The sequence below is a fragment of the Apis laboriosa genome, unplaced genomic scaffold (genome assembly GCF_014066325.1).
Source record: "Apis laboriosa isolate Shangri-la unplaced genomic scaffold, ASM1406632v1 scaffold47_cov149, whole genome shotgun sequence".
NCBI classification, from domain to species: Eukaryota; Metazoa; Arthropoda; class Insecta; order Hymenoptera; family Apidae; genus Apis; species Apis laboriosa.
The window spans coordinates 3,845,328-3,870,970 of record NW_025223437.1 but is presented as its reverse complement, the minus strand read 5'-3'; the positions used below and the strand labels follow the sequence as shown (position 1 = coordinate 3,870,970).

Here is a 25,643-nt window from a genome sequence, read left to right as displayed (position 1 = left end):
AAATGCTTGTGACAAAGCATCTGGAATAAATTTGTACATCATAGGGACGAATCCTATTTTAGAGCATCAATCGAACCGAATTTAATTGATGCGACTTTGATACTTTCTGAACGAATACTGATGAAAAAAGGAAAAAAGGAGTTGGATATTATTTCAAACAAATTGCACAAAGTCGCGTGATTAAATATATCGATACTATCTTTATAATAAAGAAAAATTTAAGTATAATTTTTAATACAATTTCATGCTTTAATCCTTTTTCATCGATCAATCACTTGTCAATCTATTGGATGGAAACGTTATAACCGATTATACGCTATCTTTCCTCCAACTGTATCAAACTTCGATATTAAGATGGAGCAATGCATCATCCGATTATTAATATCCAACGTGTAAGGCGTGAATTTGAAATTAATCGAAAATGCGTTATCAATTGGAGATAAAGATCGTTGTTAAGAATCCATTGCTTCCAAATTTCCCGTGTTATTTAAAGTTTACTTATCGGAGAATATAAAAGTTCAAATTTCTATATTATTTTCAAGAATATTATAAAACTCAATTTCTGCTGATCGTCAGATCTCAAATATGATAAATTACTTGGAATAAAATGGTAATTGTTTCGAGAAAGAATTTATATTCTAGAGGATCCCAAATTTTTCCAAAAAAAGAGAAAAGAAAATCTCGAGAGATAGATATCTTGAGATTAGATTAAAAAAAAAAAATACGAAAGAACTATACGTTACAATGAGATTGATCAATTTTCTCCTTAATTCTCCAAAATTTGACAATAATGTTCAAGGTGTAGTTTTTAAGAAATTTGATAAATTTCGACGTCACCAGAATTCCAAAATTCTTATTTCTTCGATGATCATTACACGTAACATCTGATATCACGTGGAGCAGTGTTATTGCACAATGTTCCAATAATGCAAAATTAAACGATACACGTACAATGTACAACGTGTAACGGAGAATAGCCAACTATAAAAGGAATAGGGGAAAAGGGATCTAAAGTAGCCTTTATCGCGAACGCGTATCTTCATTGCGTGTTACAGCAACCGTATAGGCGAATTTAGGGCTGTGCTTATCGGAAGCGGTCCGATTGGATTGGATACCGTTTTGCCTTTTCTTTCCCGCGTTTTCGCACCCTGTATCCTCGAGGAGGGGAAAAAAATAAATTGCCAAGCCTCCTTTTCTTATTCCTTATCCTTTCCTCCCCCTGTAAAATGTATTATAAACGTTCAGATTCCAAGGATCGAATCGATTTTCAAACGAAGGTTGGAAAGAAACATGGGAGGAATATCGAGGAAATGAACGGAGAAAAGTAGCCGATCGGGAAGCGAAATTAATTTTGAATTCGTTTGTTGGAAAGCGAGGCGAGGTTGAACGATCGTTTTCGAGTCGATTCCATTCCGTGGAATCCTGGCACGATAGCGATTTCGCGTTTCCACGAGCCGGGACTCGTGATTGGCAGATCACGAAGTAAGCCAACCCTCGTGTCACGAGAAACACACGATAAAGCGTAACTTTGTGACAAGGTCTCGCGTACAGAACTCCAGTTAGCAAAATCGTACCAACTTTGCAAGACGATGCTGCGGAGCAAAATGCATCGACGCGTTTGTCGATGAACGAACAACGTTTCGTTGATTCGCTTGATTAAATATTCGACAATTGTTATTTTTCCTCCTTTCCGCCAACAAATAACGGGGCAGATTTTTATATCGGTTGAAACGTATTCGATCAATATATGGAACGAAATATACTTGGGGACAAATAATTTAACGTGTTTTTTAATAATAAAATAAATTTTATCAAAAATTACTTAAAATGGAGGAAATCGAAGTCGAAGTTTTCATCATTTTATATTATATAAATATAAGAATTTAAATAGATTATGAATGGACTCGTTATCAGTCTATCTGAAGCAGTTTTGATAGATTCAATAACATGGAGCGATTAAAAGAACGGAAACAAAAATTATCCTTTTCTTTACGCGACGATATCTCAAGAACCGGAAGTCGTATCGTAATAAATAAAAGAGCGTCGTAAAGGGCAAGATTTTGCGCTTCGAATGATCGTTCGTTCACGTCGACCGAAAATTGTTATCTTCGGAATTATAACGGACTCAAAGCTATAATTTTAAATCTAAAGTTCAATCAGGTAAATAATTATCTTTCCTTTAAGCAACGATTATCTTTCCTTTATTCACGCTTCTAATGCTTCTTTATGCCATCGATCGAGATTCGGAGTTACAATTTAAATTTATTCTAATTTCTTTTACAAGTTTTAATTAAACTTTAGTTAAATTGCACGTTAAATATATTTATTTCCGGAAACGAATCAATCTCTATCTCAATCACGTTTAATCGTACGATTTTATAAATTTTATTAGATAAACTTATACCAGCTAAACAAAGAAACAAAAAAACGTAACATTCCCTATCGAATCCTTACACAAAGAAATTTTCAAAACGCGTGATATGCAACATTTATAATCGAAAATATTATCCCGAGAGAAAGAAAGTTAGCACGAAACGAGGCGCTAAAAAAGAAACAGGAATACAACAGAGAGAGAGAGAGAGAGAGAGAGAGAGAGGAGGGAAAAAATGATAGCGTGCCACAGCTGCATTTCTTCCGGGGCAAAAACCGAAGCCGAAATGAAAAATGTTATTTGCCAAGATTACAGTTGCGCGTATATATATATATATATATACACACAATATATATATATATATACATATACATTGCACACAAATCCATCGGGTCGAAATCGCGCAATTTCTCCTTTCTGGGTATGCAGCCACTTATTAGAGGCCCACCACCCCTCCCTCGGATGATTTGCATGCCGCGAGGGAGAGGCGCAGTCCCGATTTACTGCTTATTGCTTATCGATCCCCTTCCCCCCCCCTTCGAATCTTTACCAATTCCCCCGTCAAAATCATCGCGTTCTCGCGTGCACGCCCCATTTTCCATTCCGTCATTATCGTCGATAACAGTTGTCCGCCTTTATCAACCGCCTCTTCCATCTCCCTCCTCCTTCTCTCTCCCTCCCCCAAGCATTAAATCACGACCGGTTTAATTATACGAGGAGTCGGATCGGGGCAGACTGACTTATCGTTGCACCCTGTTTCGTTCACGTCGAAACGATTGATAAAAAAGATTTTTTACCCTCGTCTAGAACGTATGTATATGAGATGCTTCGTTACAGATAACTGATTAATAGTTGATGGTTGATGCGAAGTTTCAAATGTAAAAATCCTCTCGATGGGAACTCTGTCTCTGTTCGTGCAGAGATAAGCGATTCTTTCGAGGTTATATTTTTCGACGCGAGCCAACTTGGATTCTAATCTAATCTAAGTGAAATTTTCAAATTTTTGTTCAATTTCATTTAAATATTTTTTTTTTTTTTTTTTTGGAAGGAATTGCAAACTTAACTGCGTTTGATGAAACTTAATTCGAATCGATTCCAAGGACGGAGAAGGGAACGTTGAATTTTTCCACAACGACGAGTTTGATTTTTAACTGTGATTTTTAACACGCGTCTTTAACTATAAGGAAACTGGAAAGATAAACTTTAACTGCTTGGAATGGGCAGAGAAGCAGCGAGCCGTGAGACGATAACCGTAAAAGGAGGAAAAATATCTTGAGGATCCTGAACGAAACAACGTTAGATTTATGGGATTTCATCTCTGCCCCGTTGGAGCAGCGTTGAAACGCGTAAACAACTGTGTGTAAAGCCGGGTGGAGCGGGCATTTCTAGCGTAAAAAACTGGGCGGCCAGTTAATCCGGCCGGTTATAGCCTTCGGTGAAGTCGTGAACGAGGGTGAGCTTTAATAACGCTACACACTCGTGTAGGAGGGGTAGGTCGGTATAAGTCGTAAGAATAACGGCTCGTTGCGTTCGACTGGCTGTGTCCATTAGGTAATGGTGGCCTGCAACGTACTCCAACGTTGCATCCACCGTTGTAGTCGACGATTGGATCCAGCCGATCTTTTTCACTTCGAATTTTTAATTTCGATTGCGAGACCTTCCTCCTCTTCCGTTTCGAAATATTTCAACAATATATAGATTTTAAAATTACCCATTTTATTATCTCGAAAGATATATATATATATATGTAAATCGAATGTCATTTATAGAATAATAGCGTTGGTAGATAAAAATCAATAAATGGTGTGTGTATAAAAAGAGTTTAATGTAAGGAGAATCTAATTTAAGTCAGAGAGAAAGCCATTAAATTCGAGACGTTGAATGAACAGTAACAGAATCCAAACAATTCATCTGGAAGAAAAATAAAGGGGAGAAAGAATCTCTCGAGTCTCTCGAACGATAATTATATTTTCCACGTTACGTAAAGCGGGCAAACAATCTTCGCGGAGAGCAAAGACGGGAAAGTAAATCCGCCCGCATCCAGGCGTCAATCATCGGTTACAGTCTCAACTGGGGGATGGTATTAAAAGATTGTTTCATCGAGGTTACGAGACGATGTCGCCCGTTGTCGTTTCTCGTCTCAAGTATCATCGATCTTGGTTAATTATATCAGCCATATTGCCGACTTTTAATAACGGCTGACAAGATGCAAGCGATATAACGTATTTTCTACCTAACGTTTAATTTAATCTAACATTTCGTGGACTTAACCATTAATTCGATCCAATTTCGTTGATTTAATATTTTCTTCTAAAGATTCGTCGATCTAACCTTTCGTCCATTTTGTCGACCTAACATTTTGTAGACTTAATGTTTCATGGACCTAACGATTAATTCGATTTAATTTCGTTGATGTAACCTTTTCTTCACCTAAAGATTCGTCGACCTAACCTTTTGTTTATTTAACGTTTGTCCACCTAACATTTTATTGATCTAACATTTCGTAAACTTAATGTTTTATAAACCTAACGATAAATTCGATCCAATTTCGTTAATGTAATCTTTTCTTCCGAATTTAAAAATTCGTCAATCTAACCTTTCGTCCATTTAATCTTTGTGGACCTAACATTTGATTGACCTAACATTTCGTAGACTTAATGTTTTATAAACCTAACGATAAATTCGATCCAATTTCGTTAATGTAATCTTTTCTTCCGAATTTAAAGATTCGTCAATCTAACCTTTCGTTCATTTAACGTTTGTCCACCTAACATTTTATTGACTTTACATTTCATAGATTTAATGTTTCATGGACCTAACGATAAATTCGATCCAATTTCGTTAATGTAACCTTTTCTTCCGAATTTAAAGATTCGTCAATCTAACCTTTGTTCCATTTAACGTTTGTCCACCTAACATTTGATTGACCTAACATTTCGTAGACTTAATGTTTTATGGACCTAATGATAAATTCGATTTAATTTTGTTAATATAATCTTTTCATGACTTAAAGATTCATCAATCTAATGTATTGTCCATTTAACATTTGGTCGACCTAACATTTCGTAAAATTAACGTTTCACGGACCTAACGATAAATTCGATTTAATTTCGTTGATATAATCTTTTCATGACTACTAATATTTCGCCGATTTAAAAATTCGTCGCCCCGATATTTTCTCCATTTAACATTTGGTCGACCTAACATTTAATTTGACCTGAAGATTCGTCGACCTAACGATTCATTAATGTTTCGTCGATCTAACCTTTGTTCAACCCAACATTTCACGTTTAACGCGGGACAACGACACATAAAACCAAGTCCACGAGCGATAGGTGGATGCACTTTTAAAGCTAAGGCCGAGAAAATAGTGGTCGTTCCTCGGCTTGCGTCCTAATAGCCTCCTTTAAACGAGTCGACCTAGCCGAGAAACGATAAAGAGAACGGTCTTTTAAAGAACGAGAGAGAGAGAGAGAGAGGCGACGATCGTTTCGATTCTGACACCGGGGCATGGTCCCGGCCAAGGGATGCTTATCTAAATTCTCTGGGCACATCGCGTGCCCCACCCCCGCGGATAAGCCGACCACCACGAATCGTAATAAGGACAACTAAGGAGAATTTACTCGCAGCGAAATATACGAGACGGCGCCGTCGTCTCGGCCGAGAAAACTTTTATGAGAAAACCTACCCCAGACGCCCGTGATGGCCTCTCTTCCATCCCTACCATCGACTTTACTCCTTGAAATTCGTCCCTCGTCCAACACGCTTTTTCCTCTCCTTTGCCATATCTCCGAAATTTCGACCTGCTCCGACAAAATTTAACTTCCAGGCGCACCTATATCGATAAATAAAGACGAAGAACTATGCAAGAATTGTAAAAATAATCGAGTCGATAAGGATACGAATCGTACAAGAAAGAATGTACCTAAGATTAATAAAAATAGAAAAAAAGAAATTTACGCATGGAGGAAAGTGAACAAGAGAAATTATTCCCAAGAGGAATTATTATATATATATATACATCCTGAGAAATTGGCTGGTGGCGTAAAGGAGGCGGATTTCGTAAATTTTTCTTTCTCTCGCGGACAATGCGAGTTTTTTAAGTGGCGTTTTACCTCGTGGTAACGAGGATTACGGCAATAACGCCGGGTTGAAGATGTTGCTCGCTTCGAAAAGAAGAAGAGAAAAAACCCTCTTAGAGAGACAGAGAGAGTCATCGAGGGAACATCGCGTGTCCCGCAGATAAGCCTGACTTAGCAATAAAGACAACGAGAAGTTTTAGCCAGCTTCGAAGAAAGGCCCATCCCTGTCGTTGTTGTCGTCGTCCTCGTTCTTGTCGGCCAACTTCTATCTTCGATCTTTGTTAATCGGCCGCGCTCGCGATCGCGTGGAACGCGTCACGCGGGTGAAAGGGGCAATAAAGACAACGAGAAGCCACCACCTTCTTCGTCGTCTCTTTGCTGCGTATCTACGATCTCTCTTATTCACGTAGACGTTATTTACGTCCATGCAAGAATGGCCACGGTCAAGAGTGGCGGTGAATGGCGATAAAGAGCACCCCTCCATCCCCCTTACCATCTTCCATTGATGACGTCGCAACAGGGATACGATCTCGATTTCGAACCGATTCGATTTAGCCAAATGATATGCCAGAAATTCAAAAAATCGTATCCCGGGAAAAATTGAAAATCGAGGAAAGAGACGATGGATATTGTTAAAATATCGAATACATAAAGATCGCGTAACGAAGCCAAGTTATATTCAAATAAATTTTACCCATCGTGTCCAGGTGAGATCATCGTGACTATGTGAAAACTGTATTTAAACTGTATTTATAAATTATCAGATAATAATCTTTATGAATCTTACGAAGACTTATCTCCTATAATCTCTCTCTCTTCTCGTTCTTACATTTTACATTCGTAATCACGCGTCCTAACAGAAGAATTCTCAAGATTATTTCGATGGAACGATCGCAAGCAACGCGCGTTCCAAATATGAGCAGACTGGAATTTTCAATTCCTTGCTACTTCCTTGCTATCCAAGGGAGATAGATAGAGAGAGAGAGAGAGAGAGGAAAGGAAGGAGGGAGGGAGAAAGGCGCAGCGTTCTTGGTTGAATAATATATGGCGCTTGCCAAGAGGCTGCAGGATAAATGTAGTCGTATTTGCACAACAATTTCCAGCGTGTAGCTCTTGTGCCGTTGGTCCGTTTGCCGAGGGAGGAGGTCGACGTTTAATGAGCCGTGTCTCACCCTCGCCCTCGTTCCCGTCCTCGCCCCTCCCCCTCGTCTCGCGGGGAGTTCGTTTGACGCGCACCACCCGTGGACCCGTGGCTCCTTCTTCGCCATCCGCTCGTCACAGGGTGAGTTCACGTGAGTGAAACTGAAAATTGGGAGCAGAGAGAACAGAGAGGGGTGATATGACGAATTTTATAATGAGGATCGATCGATCGATCGATCGATCGGTATCGGGCAGAATAATTTGTTCATTCGAGAGGACGAGCTTGTTTGTTTGGGCCCCTCTGTTGATTAGATTTGTCAGAAATTTGTGGTGAATTGAAAAAACGATATTTCAATTTGATAGTTTGGATATATTCAAGTGAGAGTCAGTTTTTGAGGGAAGAAATAAGAAAGGTTTGAAATGGAGTCTGTATATATATATATATATATGTATACGTGTAGTACATCTTTATCATCATTCTGGAAAGATGAAATCATGAAAGTTTCTGGGAAAATAGGGGAGATCTGCATAGGAGGAATACGAATAAAAGAAAAACTTTTGGGGAAATCTAATACGAGGCACGATTTCATCTGGTGAAAAATGTTTCTCGTTATTCTCGAGAAGTTTTGTAGAGATTTTCCCGGTGTAGCGCTCGTCTCATATGAATAAAATAAATAAAAATACGCGTGTCAAAAAAAAANAAAAAAAAAAAAAAAAAAGAGAAGAGAAGAGAAGAATATCGAGATTGCACATGTTTCCTTCGTTCTTTTTTAAACGAAACTTCTTAAACGAATTTTCAAACATATATAATTTTCAGTTCAAAACTATTCCCAAACGAAATTGGGGATATCTAAAACGTAAAGGAACGTTGAAAATTTAAGGACGTTACTTTCGCTCGCTCAAAAAGATTTTCCACGGAGAAAAAAAAAAAAAAAAGTTGTTCCATTCATATGATCCATTATACACATAACATGTATATATATATATATACGTACTTTCGTTAAAGGATTCTTCTAGTTAAGCAAATTTCCCTTTAAAACGGTGTCCAAATAATTTGCACCGTGGCACCGGTATCATCGTGAGAAGAAACGTGGAAAATGGAATATTTGAAAAAAATATGATGACACGGCGCCGGAGCTGACATTTTCAATGGTTTAACGAGTAAAGATTCTTTAGAGACGATAGAGCGCGGAGCCACGAGGGGGATAATCCTCGTGGATTCTTCATTAAAAAAACAGCTGGGGCGAAGGAAATTGTTGAAGAAGTGGGCGCGTGTTTCAATAATTAAAAAACTTGTTTGTTGTTAAAACGACGCTTCGCTTCATTGCCAGCCAAGAGATCCAAAGAAAACGAGATTCTCGAGACTTTCACGGGCCAGGTGTCTTCCAATTGAATCTATTAGAGATTCCTGATTGTGTAAACCGCGCCCTTTAGGGAAATAATCCTCGAGTAGGAAGTTGGCCTCATCAACGGATCTTAAAAACTCGTGGATACTCCCCTCTCCCCAAAATAGGGCGAGAAGAAACAGGCTCTCTACGACCCAGATAACAATCGAACAATCTCAATTGTAAATTTTTTCCCTCTTCCAAACAGATCTGACCGATTATTCGCAAAAATATCAAATTTCAGGGAAGGGAAAGGAATTGGAATTTTTCGAATCGAAAAGGAGCTCTTCTTCCAAAAGAAATTTCTCCTTTCTTCTTTATTTTACAGTATCGATACTTGGAATTTTATTTTTCTCTGAAAAATTAAAATAAAATTTCCAGCTCCACGTCTGAAATCCTCGAGCCGAGGATAAAGGATAAAAAAATTCGGGGAATATCTTTTCGTGGAGGACTATCGAACGAGTTAAAGAAACGCCACGACGGCAGAATCCGTTTCGAAAGCTCTTTCTCACCCTTTCCCTGCCCGCCCATATTTACAAACCAAACACAAGCCAAACGTTCGCGCGGAGAAAGCACATCTGGAAATGTTTCCCCACGTTTCTCCCACTGAGAGAACGTCCCGCAAGATGTTGTTTTTCTTCTTCTTCTTCTTCTTCTTCTTCTTTTTCGACTTAATTCGCGAGTCAAACGATAGACGAAACGAGAGAGACAGACCGATTCGCCTAATAGAGGCTTCTTTCTTAACTGGTAGGCAAGCAGTGTCGCTTACCTAAATACCGGAAGTGGTTGCCTGGAAAACGGCGACGCTCTCACAACGCGATGGCCCTCTCCTTAAGCCGGCCTGAAACAAGAAACACGGATGAAAGGAGGATTACGCGAATCGTAATCTCTCTCTTTCTCTCTCTCTCTCTCTCTCTCTCTCTCTCTCTCGTCGCTCGACAAACAATCAGGAGGGGGAAGAAAGCGGGGGAGTGAATTTGAAACGTGCAAAACGGGATGGATTAAAGTTTCCATATTGATTTGAGACTGTTGATATCTCTCTCTTTCTCGTTTGTCGCGAGTTTATACGCGAGTGGAAAGAAGAAATATTGGTATATGACGATACGAAGGATTATTTTTCAATCATTTAAACGATTCGATAGTGATATCGAGAAAGAGAGAGAAATTTGGAATCGATGTACCACTTTTAAGAAAAGAACGTAAGAAAATAAAGAATGAACGATAATCTTTCCGCTTGGAAAAAAGAAAAAGGAAGAGGAGAGGTTTCTTCGGTAAAGAAAGATTCAAAGCATCGTCTGGAATTGCTACAAGTATCTTAATCTACTATTCGTCTCGAGAAAGAATTATTAAACGAGCCTCGTGATTCGAAGGAAAAAAAAGAAAAGGAACCAACTCGCGATGCACAAATTCCTCTGATTCGTTTCCACCTGTTTTGTTGCAGAACACCTATACTACTCCTGTACTACTTAGTCGGTAAACTTTTCCATCCGGAAACCGGCCTCCGCTTCCACCCCAACTTTCCAATTATTCCACTACCAGTGAAACCAGATTTTCGTTGAAAATCGGTGACCTTTCGGCGAGAAGAATATATAACTACACCTCTTCTCCTTCTCTGAAGGACAAACACGGAAAGAGACACGGAAAGAAAGGAAGGAAGAGAAAATAGGAAAGGGAAAATAACGCGCACGGTTCCGTTGTGTGCGCACCCTTTTTCATCCTGTGTGTCGTTTATAAGCGTAAGCAAAGTTGGCCAAGGGATGCCTTCGCATCGTGCACGCGGCTGTTTTCGCAAGCTTGAACCAAATATACGTACACAGCCAAGGGGTTAACCGAGCGCGTATCCCCCTGCCGCTATCGTCATAACCCACATAGAGGGCGTCACACCGAGAGAGAGAGAGAGAGAGAGAGGGAGGGAGGGAGGGAGGGAGGGCGAGAGAGGGTGAGGCCGGTGACGTCAAATTCGCGCACACAGCCTCACACAGATGCGTCGATAAGCTTCGCTGCTGTTGGATGCTGCTGCACTCCCCTCTGACCCCTATTCCTCCGCTCGCCCACCCCTCCCCTCTCTTTTTCTATCCTAACTACCGAACTATGACGTAAACCGTTTTGCAAACCGTTCTCCCATTTATCTCTCCGCTCTCTTAATTTCTCCTATCTACGAGGGAAAAAATCGAAAACCCATCCCATCCCTTAGGTGTAACACGTTTCTGCGTCAAAGTGTCGGGGCTGAAAACGAAAAAAGGAGGGGAAGGATGGATTTTCGAAGGCTGGATTTTTCCTAGGCATCTGTGCACACGTTAATTTGACGAGACACGGGGCTTGAATTCGTAATTGCGCGTCGATGTCACGATCGGAACAGGGAGAGAGGAGGAGGAGGAGGAAATGAGATTTATTTGCACGAGACGTCGCTTGAAAATTTGTTGTTAACTAATTGAAATGTATGCGAACAAATCGTTTTTTGGAACACGTATTTATTAATCGATCGATGGATGAGGAATGTTTGTAGGAAGGTTTTTATAAGTTTTCCTCCAAGATAAGCTTTCAACACTTCTCGATTTCCTCCCTTTCTTCTCTTCTGGGTGAAAAATAAATAGCTACATCTTTTCGAGATTGTAAGGAAAATATATCGTCGAACATTCTAAAAAAGATAGATTATAATGTATCCCGATATAAAAATTTCTTCTGTCCAAATTCTTATAGAATATTCTTTTTTAATATATATATGGAATTATATAATCCAAATTCAATCGAACACGTTTTATTATTCGAATAGAAATTTTCAGAAAATTTCGGTAAATTCACACGTAGTTCCAGATAATCCTGACTGATATTCAAGCATAAAGGGGAGGGGAGAACGAAAGCAAGAACAGAAAATCGGCGCATACACGAGAGAATATCGGTTTATATCTTAACGGATTCGGCGCATCCGATTACGAAACGGAGATTCGATCTCGGGTTAGCCGACAATGGGGGGAGGGGGAGGGTAATTCATCGCCGCCTTTATTAAAACTCGTATACACGGCGAGTGTGTAACGTGGGCGCGACACACAGTCTCGGTCTCGGGGTAATCGTTTTAATTGAATTTTAAAACGGTTTCCAACGGAAACCGGTTTGGCGATATTCCAAACAGCTTTCTACATCTCCGACTTTCGGCCAATTGTCTTCCGTTCGATTAAAAATCAACGGAAATGGCCGTGGAATATCGTTGAACGCGTCGTTTAACAGGGGGACAATGCTCGGCCTCCCCCCGCCCCGTCGAGACCTTTAAAAATCGGCGGAAAACGAGAAGGAGATGTATGTGTATATATATATATATATATAAAGTCAATTTAGAAATCGGTGATAACTCGTTTGTTTTATTATGGAATTAATAATATTATGGAATTAATTTATTTTTTTTTTCGCGTCCAAACTCGAAAAATGAAATTGTATATTGGAATAATTATACGTATTTTGAGTTTGGCAGATAACTTTGGAAAATGTATCGCTTGATTAATTAAATAAAAGGAGGGGGATGGTGGAAAAATCGTCCACGATTCGAAAGTGATTCGATCTCTCGCGTCGTGGAAACTTTAGAAAATGGAGAGAAAGAAAAGTGGTTGTTAAACGCGTAATAATGCGTTTCACGTAACGACGGGATGAAAGCAAATATCCAGAAGGAAGAAGAGAATTCCTGAAATTCTCTCGCCTTGTTAAAATTTAACAGAGTGTTCGAGAGTCTGCATTATTTACGTATATTTCTCATTTCTCTTAAAATTAGTCGCGATACTTTTTTTCCGCGAGAGAGAGTTTTGCACACCGGTGCCCATAAATATATATACATAGTAAAAACGAGGTAACGACGTATTAAATATAGTTTCATTATCATCTAACCAGTAAAAAAAAATACATCTTTGTTTTAACCACCGCTAAGACACTTTTTTTAAACCAATTTAATATTCCAATTTAATTACCTCGAACTCGTAAAAAATATTATTAAAATTGCATTTTGACATTACGCAAAAGAGGAATATACAGACGTTCAATTTTTAGCTTAAATTTGATATAAAGTATCGAGGAATTTATTTTTTTAAAACATTTTAAAACTTTTGCTTTATCACGAAATCAAATTGATTGAATTTATTCCTTAAACATTGTTAAAAACTTACTTATTTCAACATAACTGTTCCATCTAAAACTATATACTGGATAAAAATCCAAATGTTTCAAAATCCAATTGAATACAAAAAAAAAACCACCNCCCCCCCCCCGCCGCAGAAAGATGAACGATCGAGGGAGAAAAAAACCAATCGACTGTTCACCAATACGTGTCCACCTGCCCCTTTCGCGGCCAGGGAATAATCCTCCGCGCATGATCGATCCCCCGTGGATTTGTTACGTGAGATTCTCGACGTGGCGGCTGGAAGGATGAAAAGATTCGCGAAAGGGCACCGATACCCGGGCACGGACAGTGACAAATGGACGATCCGAGCGTATCCGCTCGATACGAATGGCCCCGCCTCTGCCCCCTTATTTCGAATTCCTCCCCTTTCTTTTTCCTTTTCTTTTCTTTTTTCGTTATTTTTCCGTGGACAAGCTTCTCCGATCCCGTTACGCGCCCCGTTATTTATTACCGGTCGCCGCGTGAAAATGGCATCAATGAAGGCGTCTGATAATTACGCGCGGCAAGGGGAGAGGAGAGGGTGGAGGAAGAGAACGCGTGTGCAGAGGATCCGTGTCGTTCGATCGTGTGTCGAGAATCGGCGGATTTATTTTTTAGGGTGGAAAGACACGTGAGACGTATTTGATAAGAGAGAAAATTAGAATCCCTTGTCTTTCTTCAGGTTTAAAGAAAAATACGATTGCGAAAAGTTTTAAGAAATTGTCGATAATTTGGATAATTAGAAATTGGTCGTAATTAAGGGAAGCGAGATGAATAAATTTGCGAGTATAGTATCTTTTCATTTTCAGAGGGAATAGAATAGAAGAATTTTTAATGTATAAACCGATTTATGAACGATTTCTGATCTGAAATGTTACACTTTATTTTTCATTTGCAAAGATTTTTATTATTGTAAAAATAATAAAAATTGGTATGTAAACGTAAAAACGTAAAAAAACTGTAGGAGAAAAGTTTGATATTATATTATTTTTATTGTATTCAAGTTTTTATTGTTTTAACGTTGATATATTTCCTTTTAATTGCTAAATGTAGAGAAACAAGAAAATGGATTTAACGTTTCTGTAATCTTCGCGCGAAATGCTTGATTTTACAAATATGCAAAAATATTCACGGTTCAAACGGTTATGAATAAAATTTATCGCAATTTCCGAATTTTTGGTGGGCCTTTTATTAATTGTTTCATCCGTCGAAATGCGAATTCGTAAAAAAAAAAAAAAAAAAAAAAAAAAAAAGGAATCGATATCGAATTCTAGTTTTCGTTTTAAACACAAGTTTAAATGATTGAATATTAATGCGTACGTATTCAAAAAAGGTTGCATTAAAAAAAAAATGTATTATCAATGTGAAAAATTTAAATTGAAAGATACGAAATAACTTCATTTTAAAATTTGAATTTTATTAAAAAAATAATTTGATTGAATTAACAATTCAATGATTCGTTTACCATCGCTACTAACGTTATAGCTGACAAATAATTTTACCCTCCCCCCACGATAGAAAAAAATAATTCTCAATAAATAATGAAACAAAATACGTATCTCTCCGCATACACATTATATTTATTTTTATAATTTATATTTTCATTCACACGCTCCGCAATACAAATGATAAAAACACCGATCGATATAAATAACAAAATTACGTATTCATACACCATTAGCTCAACGCTATCCATTTTCGAGAGGGAAAAAAAATAAAGATAATAACAGAATAAATTCCATCACCCATTTGCATCATTTTAAATATGTATTATATATCGCAGCCTAAAAAACAAACTCGAAAAACACACACCCCTTTTAACAATCCCCCTGATCCCTCAAGGGTGGGGTGAGAAAAAAAGGAGAAGAAGAAAACGCGCATCTCCCTAAAACCTGTGGAAACCGGTGGAGCCGCGGCAATGAATTCTCTAAGAGGCGTTAAATAAAACACTCGAACTTCCCCTCCACCGCGCACCCTTTACTTCCTCCCTCGAATATTAACCGAGGAAAAGATAGAAATTTAATCGGGACTCGTTCGTTACCACGTTAAGTCGTGTACTTAATCCCCCTCTTCCCCCTCTTCCGGAGAAATATGGCCGTTTTAGGGGGATTTGTTGACCGACCGATAGAAAAAGGGGCGCGGGAGGATGGCCACCCGTGTAAATCGGTGGCGAAATTAGCGTGAACTACAACCCCCCTACTTCCCCTTCGTTTGAGCGCAGCGTCCGGTTTTTCACGCCTTGCCTTAACCATGAATAATTCATAATCTCGTGGGGGGGGGGAGGGTTCCATGTTTGGCAAAGGAATATAATAAAAAGGGGGTGGTCGAAAGAAGATAAGGAAATAATCGATCGAATACGCGTGCGTTTGATCGATTTCGAGGAGGGGACGACTGGATGGATAACTTCTTAATTGCGAGAGGGGGGTCTTGACAAGGGCCACCACTTGCGGCGACAACGACGTTGCCGAAACTTGGCGAACAAAGGGAGGGAGGGAGGGAGCTACTTGTAAAGCGATCGAACGGGCCGATAAACAATTCGTGTTGGCGAAAATACTTGAGGGGGGTTGATGAGATGGAAGTGAAAGATGATGGCCCTCTCTCTAGACTAGACTAATTACGAGGGGACAAATTTGTTCATACATTTCTTTTTCTTTCCTCCTCTTTTGAGATTTTTCTTTAGACATGTACATAAACTGTGTAACTAAATGTGTGTCTATAAAAATTGTATAAAATTGTATAAAATTGTATAAAATTGTATAAAATTGTATAAAATTGTATAAAAATTAATATTGCGTTTAATTAATAATATCGAGGATAGGAAAGCAAGTGTTTGAATAAAAATGAAAAGAAACAAAATTACGTATTTTTTTAAATATGTACTGTAACATTAAAAATATGCTTGTTCGAAGAAAAAGGCACGTTTCTCATCGAGTCTTGCCAATGAAATTTAATATCTCTTTTCCTTCATCGAAAAGAGATAGAAGAAGAAATTTATCTCGTTACAGAACTTATCTAAAGACTATTTTTCTATCCATCGCGCGCGTATCTCGGAAGCGGAAGATCGATTAAAGAAGGAAATCGTTTTATCAAGATGTGTAACCGTATTGCAGAAATTGCCCTCCTCAAAAAAATATGGTATTAAATGGAAGTTAGAGGACAGAGAGAGAGAGAGAGAGAGATCCTCGAGAGGGAAGGAAAGTAAGGAAAGAAATCGGCCACGAGGGGCTGTGCATTTTACTGTCTTGGACAGTAAAGCTGGTTTCTACCAGGCCGGGCACAAATCAAATCGAGGAGAGATATGGGGTGAGGAAGGGGAGGGGGATTTCGTGGAACGATCGAGCGGAGAGAAATTGTTGGATACACTGCTTGCTACGTGTACTATATGTTCTGCGGCGACTCTTGATCTCTCCATCCTTTTTCATCCCGCTTTCTTGGCAACGGAAACCGAGCGACGAATGGAAGATAAAGCTGTCGCAACATGCAAGATGCTCGGGGTGGGTGGATTCGATGAGCGAAGAAAGGGACGTGGGTTGGTGTGCAACTCGATTCGTAAAAATTGATAAATGGAGGAGGGAGTCGAGATGAGAAACAAAATAGGAGATGGTGAGAATTGTTTCTCGAATTCGAAAACGCCAAGTTTGAAGATTAGTGGTGAGATTTCTTCGAACATTTCACGTGCATAAAAATAAAAATTCTAATTCATGATGTCAATTTATCGAGAAATATTCCCAATTATTATTTCTGTCATCGTGTCGTCGATGATGTAAATTTTTAAAATGAAGAAAGAGATTTGAGAATCAAAATTTCGTTCTTAACCTAATTTGCAAAATATGCTGCATATTGGAGATGAGACCGTGTTAATATAACATAATTTTCTTCTGCTTTCAAATTTTCAAGTTTAGATATTACTTGAATTATTTTGTCAAATACATTTTCAGATATAAATTGCCATTGAAGATAGTACTTATAGAAAAAAATCATGACAAATAGAGGAGCCAATAATTAATCATGAATGATATAATCTGTGAAGACTGTTTTCTAAAACTTGCACAAGAGGAAATGATGAAAAAAATTCCTACTTTTGCATAATCAACGAATAAATTATAAATTTGTATTAAGAAACACTTTAAGAAAAATTTTTCTCCTTTGTTATAATTATAACGCGAATAAATCGTTCCTTCGCTTCATATTCTCACATTTGTGCGGGCAAAATTTATTCTCGCGACTCTCACTGTCAGATTCACGACCAAAAATTGATCCATCCCACGTCGTAATTTCTTCGAAATTTGTGCTCTCCGCGCGGCATTTCTGCTACGCGGCAACAACAACGTGTTCGAACACGCCATCGACGCGCAGATGCTCGAGCGTCCATCGACAGCGTGCGAAATGTCAGATCATCTAACCCCCCTTCGTTCACGGTTCAACGCTTCCCAGATTGACATTGACGGGGGTAAACTTTCTTATTTTCTTCTTTTCTTCTCTTCCCGCGATTATCGACACGAAAATGCTCCAACGACCCTCCCTTATCCTACATATTTGCATCCTGAATTTTTTTAAATATGAAAATGTCAAACGTCGAATATCCTCAAGAGGAGTATTAAAAAAAGAAAGAAAACACATTGCACAGACCAACTATCGATTAATAATATTAAAAACCTGCAAAAGAGAATAATATTACGAATTTACATACAAAAGAATACATATATATAAGTATATGTACTTTATCGAAATTTTCACACCTCCATACTCTTCCCCCCCTCTTAACCATTAAATCGGCAAAAAAGAAGAAAAATCACTGGTCAGAAATCGCTGCTGCACATTTTTCAAAAAATAAAAAGTACATGTATATTCGCTCGACGAATGACACGAAGGCAATGCAGACGAAGATACCCCGCGATAAACGAGCGCCAGTAATAATTCCTCAAAGGGGAATAGAAGAGGGGAACAGAAGAGAGGCGGGCGACGTTTCTGAAGCGAGGCCTGCAGAAAAGGCCTTTAGGTTTACGCGTTTCCACGGAGAGCCACGCTTATTCCCCTCCCCCGTATTGCGACCGCTCATCTGAGACACGTCTACCGAATATTCGATCGAAAATGTCATCCATCGAGGACGCTCTGGTTAACAACGACAGAGAGAGAGAGAGAGAGAGAGAGAGAGAGAGGGAGGGAGGGAGGATCGCTCGAGTCGAAGTTGATTAAAGGGGCCTGTAGGCGGTGTCGAGGCCTCTCGAGCGAGAGGCGGCGTGGAAAAAAGGGGTGGGGGAGGGGGAGGGGGAAGGAAGAGGCAGGGAAGAGGGGTCGAAAAGGCGTGAAAGGATGGCGGCCAGGTGAAATTTGAATAACGACTTGGGCGGGATGATATTTCTCGCGTGAAGTGAAGTAAAATTGCTGGTATTCCTTGGCGCATCTGGAAGGAGGGGGAGGGGGAGGAAGGGGGAGGGGGACGGACCGGCGTAAAAGGGGGAAAACTTTGAGCCGGCCGAATTAATCACACGTGACTCCGCATGGCGCGGTTTAATCCTTTTGGAATTTATCGTGGCTCCAAGTTTCCCGGCACTTTGCCACTTCCCCTGCAATTAACGTCGCCTGCATCCTCACTGTATCTCGATATTTTTCTCCCTCCGTTTCTCCAGTCTTCTTTTTTCTTTTCTTTTCTTTTCTTTTTTTTTTTCTTTTTTTTTCTTTTCTTTTCGATACTAACGCGAGAACGACACCAATCGATTAATGAAGATTACCGTATGCGAAGGTATTTGTAGGTAATTTTTGGAAAGTTAAAGGTGAAAAATCGAGAAGATTTTCGATCTTTTTTTTTTTTTTTTTTAAATTTCTTCAGCGAAATGTAGGTCTCGTGCAATTAAACGTCGTCTGTTTTTCGATATTTCTCTTCCTTTCCTCCATTTCTCCAATCTTTCTTTTCGAAGTAAACTGGGATTTTTTAGATACCGATAGAGACGAGGGGAAGATTGTGCAAGAGTGATTCTAACGATAATTTTAAATAGCATCTCGATGAATGAGGATAACTCGAATCTGAGATTTTGGAAATTTTGTCTTATCGAATAATTTTTGGATTAATATTCGATAGAGAAATTGTAAGAATATTGTTGAAATTTAATCAAAGTCACGTAATGAATATTTAAAAGTTTTGCTCTATCTCGAGTAAATAATAAAATTATATTTAAAAAAAGAATACAAAGGATACATCGAAATTGTATGTTAGAATATTACATAATACACGATAACATAACATATAATTGCAACATATGTTTTGTACAAGATTAAACAAACGTTTCTAATATTTATTCCTGAATTACTATTAATGAACGTAGGTGTAAGTAGATTATAACGATCCGTAATCAGGAAATTATGTTCCCAAATGATTATAATATATTCCCTCTCTGGACGAAGCGTTCGTTAGTAGAAACTCGAAATAACATTGCCGAAAATTATTAGCAAAATTACCTCTCAATAAACAATATAATAACCCTTTTTTTTAACACGCGCAATTGTTGCAAACGCGCGAAAATAATATAAAATAACGAAAGATAACAAAAATAAACTAATTATAGGATGATACATTATATACATTAAATTTTATCTTAATTTTTCAAAATGATGGATTTTTCAAAAATATTTTCGGATGGATGGAAAAACAGCTTCGAAGAAAAATAATAATAATAAGAAAAACAATTCTGCAAGAAGAATATAAAAATACATCTTTCGAAAACGAATATCGAATAAATAATACTTTCGAGCGGAACCTATTAATTAATAAAAAATAACTGATCGAAAGATTCTGCTACATTAAAAACAACTTCCCTTTCACTAATCCATATCCTATAAATCTTCCTTATCCCAAAGAACCCGAGGGACCCCGATTTTCCCAACTTTGGACGGAAAACTTGAACTGTCTACACCGTGGTGGTTCTGACACCCCCCTCCTACCCCCTGTTCTAAGAGCTGGTATCTAATCGATACGCCTAACCTCTGACCTATTATCGCGGTAGAAGTTGTTCGTAGATATCGTTGCGCAAGATTTAGCTCACAGTTGGACTCTTGGAAGTTGCTCGATAAATCGAGGCCTCGCCTACGCCCACACACGTGTGGACACGGTCAAAGGCACTTCCGCTCTTTTTTAAAAATAGTAGTAGAACCAGCCAGGCTCCCTGCGCGCCCGTTCCATTCCTCCGATCGACCTCCTCTCTTCGCTCTCCGAGAGAGGAAGAAGAGAACGTTGTTCGATCGAGAAGAAAAAAGAAAAATCTCGTGAAAATCTCAGGGGAGGGTGGAAACGTTGCATCGAGGACACTTTTATACGGATATCCCGGGGTGGGTCGTCGTCACGCATTGGCTAATCCCGCCCAACTTGGATGGAACAACACGATGACGATTTGTCGCGAAATTTATCTATGGCTTTACTATCGAGGGGGGGGAGGAGGAGGAGTGTCGAGGAGAAAGAAGGATTTAGGAAGGAGAGGATATTTATATGAAACGAGGTGCGATCAAGTGAAAGAAATGGTATATTACTCGTTCCAATCTGATTGAATTATTATAGTCAATTTATTATAATATAGTATAATTAATTAATAATATAATATAATTATAATATAGTCAATTATTAGGCAAATTATTTGTCAGTTTTTATTGATTAAAAGTGGTGAGATGGAGAAGGGAACTATCAAGTATTTGGAAAAGATGCAAAGAATATTGATGAATTATTGGTCGAAGTTGAAGTAAAATCGAGAAATGAAAGATTTTATAGAAAAAATTTTGAAAGAATCGAGAAGCGTCTTTAGATTCGAGAATGTAAGAGAAATAATTATAGTAATTTTTGGGGAGTTGTGCGAGAATTGAGGAATTCAAAATTGTTTCAGAAATTTAGATAGAATTTCATTTCGTGAACTTCAGATGATAATTTCCAGTTCTCCAGAAAAGTAGATAAGGAGAAGATAAAGGATAGAAAGCTCGTGAAAGTATTTTAACATTTGGAGAAGGATGAGATTGGACGAATTTCGACAAGATTGTAGAATTAAAATCTGTTAAAACTTCTAAAAGAACTTCCCATCCAGCTCTGAAACCGCACAAGTATAATTGAACCGCCCCAAACTGTCCTAAACTGTTAAAGGCGGGGAAACACACTGATACGTTCAAAACCGCCGGAACTCCTATATTCCTCAGAGACATTCAGAATCCCTGAAACACGCCAATGCCTCGTGAAACTTCCGGAATCACCAGAGCTCTCGAAACTTCCAAAATTTCGGCAACCTTCGAATCAATCAAGAGTCCTTCAACCTAGTCTTATACCCCCATTGCCACTTCAAACTTCGAGCATAGAATCCACGAGACACTGATATCTATCCATCTATCTATCTATATAAAAAAAAAAATCAAATAACAAATAAATCCTATTTTATTTATTATAGGAAAAATTTATATATTAATATAATGATTTTTAATTTTTTTAGAAAAAAATATTTATAATTGACAACAATTATTTCACTTCCAAACAACAAGTTCCTTAATGAAGAGAGTAAAAAGTATGTAAGATAGATCGTCCAAGTATGAATTGAAGAAACATTTCGTGTATAATTACGCGAGCCGCAATTGGAAGCAAAAGCATCGATTAACAGTGAAAGGAAGGTCGCTCGAATTTCCACCGATACCCCACCGAACTGATCCGTGATAATTGAAGCTCGTGCAAAGCCTCAGTACCGCCCACTATTGTCGCATCAGTAAGTTAACTTTATCACGCGTACGGTCATTTATTTCACCGCGTATCTCGATCGAGCCTACCTTTCACACCCGGCCAACATCACGGCTATATCGTTTCAAACACGGTTCAACAACGTGAGATCTTAATCTAACTATCGGATGAAACATCTGTTTAAAGTATCTGGGTACGGTTTCGACGGGCCGATCGATCAATTTCGAATCAACGAATTCCGATTCAATCAACGTACGAAAATCAAATTTGCTCGACAAAGAAACTTTGTTAATTAAAAACCTTTGTTAACTAAAAACTGAGGATATTTTTTTTTTTAAGCGATCTATACGAAAACCCGTCCATATTAACGACATATATTTTCCGTATAAACATCATCCGCGTATATCATTTATTAATATTCATAACATTGCCCAACCTTGTAATTATGTAAAGGGATGGTATGCATTCAAATATTCAACGAATATACATAAAATATGTCGACGTTGTGTAAAATATATGTTAAATTATGTCCACATTACATTACAATGACAGACCTTCAGCGTTCACGAAATGTCATGGATGAAATTTCAATTCGTAGGAAAAAGAAAAAGAGAAAAAAAGAACGTAAGAAAAAATTAAAATATCATCATTAAAATCCACTCGGGGAATAGAGGAAACTATGCCATTGAAATCCCTTTTTGTTTTATCCCGATATCTCAATCGGTTGCCGAGATATAAGAGTTCAAAGTTTTCATAGCGATTGCACCGATTATGAATGACCTATATCTCTTCCTGGAAATACGTACTATGTTTTTCCAGGAATCGCGTCTGTCGCTCGTCTGTGGTTTGGGATAGGTCAGTGAGACTAGGTGCGAGCGAGAGTTTCGAATAAAAAACAAGGACGGAGACGGTAAACGATCGAAAATTACCCTTTTCTTTACACGACGATATCTCGGGAACCGGAAGTCGTATCGGGATAAATAAAAAAGCGTTTTAAAGGGCAAGGTTCCACGCTTCTAATGGTTTTTCATTGATTCGCCAAAGATCACTATCTTCGAAGTTATAGCTATTCAAAGTTTTCCTAATTTTAATAAGTTTAATAAGCATATATATGTATATGGATCGTTAAAATTTATGAAATTGCTATTGGGACAAAAGATTAATAATGCAAAATTTTCTTTTGACAAGCATCACGTGATTCGTTGATTCGAAATCGATTGATTGGCACACCGACCTCATATCTGCTGACCCGTTAAGTCAAACCCGGACAATCTGCATTTTACGTGTCTAACTTAGCATATAAGTTCCCTCGTGCACGACTACGTTACACAAACTGTTACAATGTCTCCCCGCTCTGGGAGGAAATCTCTGGGAAACGTAAGATAAGAGGGGGACGATAAATTGCCCGCTATTGGAGAAACCTCGGATATTAAAAAGCTATTAAGCGTTGGATATTAAAGAGAGTATCCGTTTTCTGTCTCTCCTTTTTTTTTTTTTCTTCCATCCCTTTGAAAAATAATTATCGGAGGGAAATGCAACTACCGTGCCATGTTCAGATTTAATCGATGGAATTAAATTCAAATCGCAAATTTTATATTGATTAGGTTAGCGTAATATATTTAACAAGTGATATGAACTTTGAAGAGAAACGAAGGATATTTTGACCTTTTTTTTCCTTGTAAAAAAATTATAGAAAAATCACGTCTTCTTCCTTTTGCTATTATACTAAAAAAGAAAGAAAACTCGATCGAATATTATAAATCGATACGTTCATGGATTTTGAGTGTGAAGAAAATCTATCTGTTACTAAAAAGAAAAGAAGAAGAGGAAGAAAGAGAGGAGGAAAAACACAGGAGCAACAAACTCGCTTATTTACATCGTTGAATAAAATACAGGATGATATTTCAACAGAGAAAGTTCGTCTGCAGTCTGCATCGACACTGAAAATATAATTATCTCTTGCCTTTTCACGCCATTGACCATTTAAACGCGTTAGTCGGTTGTAAGCGTCAAAAGCATATTATTCGTTTGAACCGGTGATACGCGGTTGAGCCGCGTTTGCTCGGATACACAATTCTATTTAACGTTATATATATATATATATGTATACACGTGCACACCGATGCAGAAGTAAACTAAAGTTCCTTGCACGAATGCATGAATAAAAAAATTCGAGCGTTCACGAAAAAAAGGAAGAAGAAGAAGAAGAAGAAGAAGAAGAAGAAGGTAGAGAAGGGGATTGGTGGAAAACGAAGAGAAATCAAAAATAAAAATAAACATAGCTGGCTGCTCGAGCTACCAGGGATGATGCTCGTTCCACGGGTGCACGGGTGCGAGAAAGAGACGGATGAGAAGAAGTCGGTGTCCTAAATTTAGTAGTAGTCGCATCGCTCTTTCATAATTAAAACGCAGTACACGCGTACAGAAGGTTCTAAAATTCTTTTTTCAAACTTCGTCGTGCCGCTATTAGATGAAACTTTAATATCCTCGGCTCCGGTTTAAACATCAGACCACCCTCCCCTATCCCTGCATCCCTGCACGGGATACGTCATATTAAAAAGTATGTGCACGTGTTGTACGCGACACACGTAGGTACAGTTGTCTCGTAACTTAACAAACTTAACAACAAACGTAAAAGAGCCACACCTCTCTTTCTTTAACCCTAAGTTTAATTCTGAGAAAAAAAAAAAAGAAAAAGAAAAAAGAGAAAAATAATCGTTATCCTTTTTATATTACAGAACCGGCGGAGGCAGTATGCTGAATGACGTCAACATCTCCGCGATATTGGACTCGTTCTCCGTCAGTTACGATAAAAGAGTAAGGCCGAACTACGGAGGTGAGTAGGGGACACGACGTTTATAACATATATCTTTTTCTCTCTCTATCTCTCTCTCTACCTATCTATCTCTCTATCTCTCTCTCTCTCTCTCTCTCCTGCCTATCGATAGTCTGATCATTGGACCACACTCTATATATGTGGTAGAATCGATATATCGTGAGGCAAAACCGCAATCATTGGGCGAACAACAAGCGACGCGACTATTATCCTGCCTGAACTGCCAACTAATTATCTAGTTTTTCCCAGGCTGAAAAAAATGAACGGCTCAACCTCTATATATATATATATATATATATACATATATATATCTTCATATATATAGAATATAGAGGATCATAATAGAGGATCGTTTTATTACAGTTTTGCCCACGATGTACGATCTCGACTTTTTTTTTTTACTCGCATATAATATACCCCTACGCTTACTCGTCGCATTTCCGATAGTCGTTGCACGGACTGGGCGTAAGAAAAAAAAAAAAAAAAAAAAAAAAAAAAAAAGAAAAGATCGAGAGATCCCTCGTCCCGCAGCGAACGAGATATCCACCTTATCCATTCGTTTATTCGTTCGTTCGTTGATACGAATTTACAAATTTATAATACTTTCGAAATCGCGCGGAGGAACGAGAAAAGAAAAAAGAAAGAGGATCGTTCGAGAAATTGAAAAGAAAAACCTGGTGGAAACCTCGTTCCCTGTGCGTTCACCGTGTACGAATATTGCAACCGTGTGCTTGGGATGAAGCGTAAATGGGGATGAAGATTCGATTCGATTCGATTCGATTCGATTCGATTCGATTCGATTCGAAGTGGCTATACGTAGCCGTACTGTGTGTAACCGGTGCTGAAACGTTTTTTCCTTTGATAACAAACGAAACAAACGGATCGTTAAGGGAGGGGGAGGGGGGGAGAAACGAGCGGTGAAGGATAAAGTTGGAATCGATTCGAGGGAGGATGGGGGGAAACTTAAAATATCGGGGGGCGGGGGGGGAG

General features: G+C 38.5%; 1 protein-coding gene across 13 annotated transcripts in view; it reads left to right on the top strand.

Moving 5' to 3' along the window:
* Positions 1-25,643, top strand: part of LOC122716650 (gamma-aminobutyric acid receptor subunit beta) — an 83,574-nt gene that overhangs the window by 20,071 nt on the left and 37,860 nt on the right. For 11 of the 13 annotated variants that reach the window (XM_043939935.1, XM_043939932.1, XM_043939927.1 and 8 more), the window contains exon 2: positions 24,556-24,653. In XM_043939935.1, coding sequence (XP_043795870.1) covers positions 24,556-24,653 — 98 coding nt within the window. Of the gene's footprint in view, positions 1-24,256; positions 24,378-24,555; positions 24,654-25,643 lie in introns of those variants that run through there. The other 2 variants (XM_043939938.1, XM_043939937.1) reach the window with 1 other exon arrangement.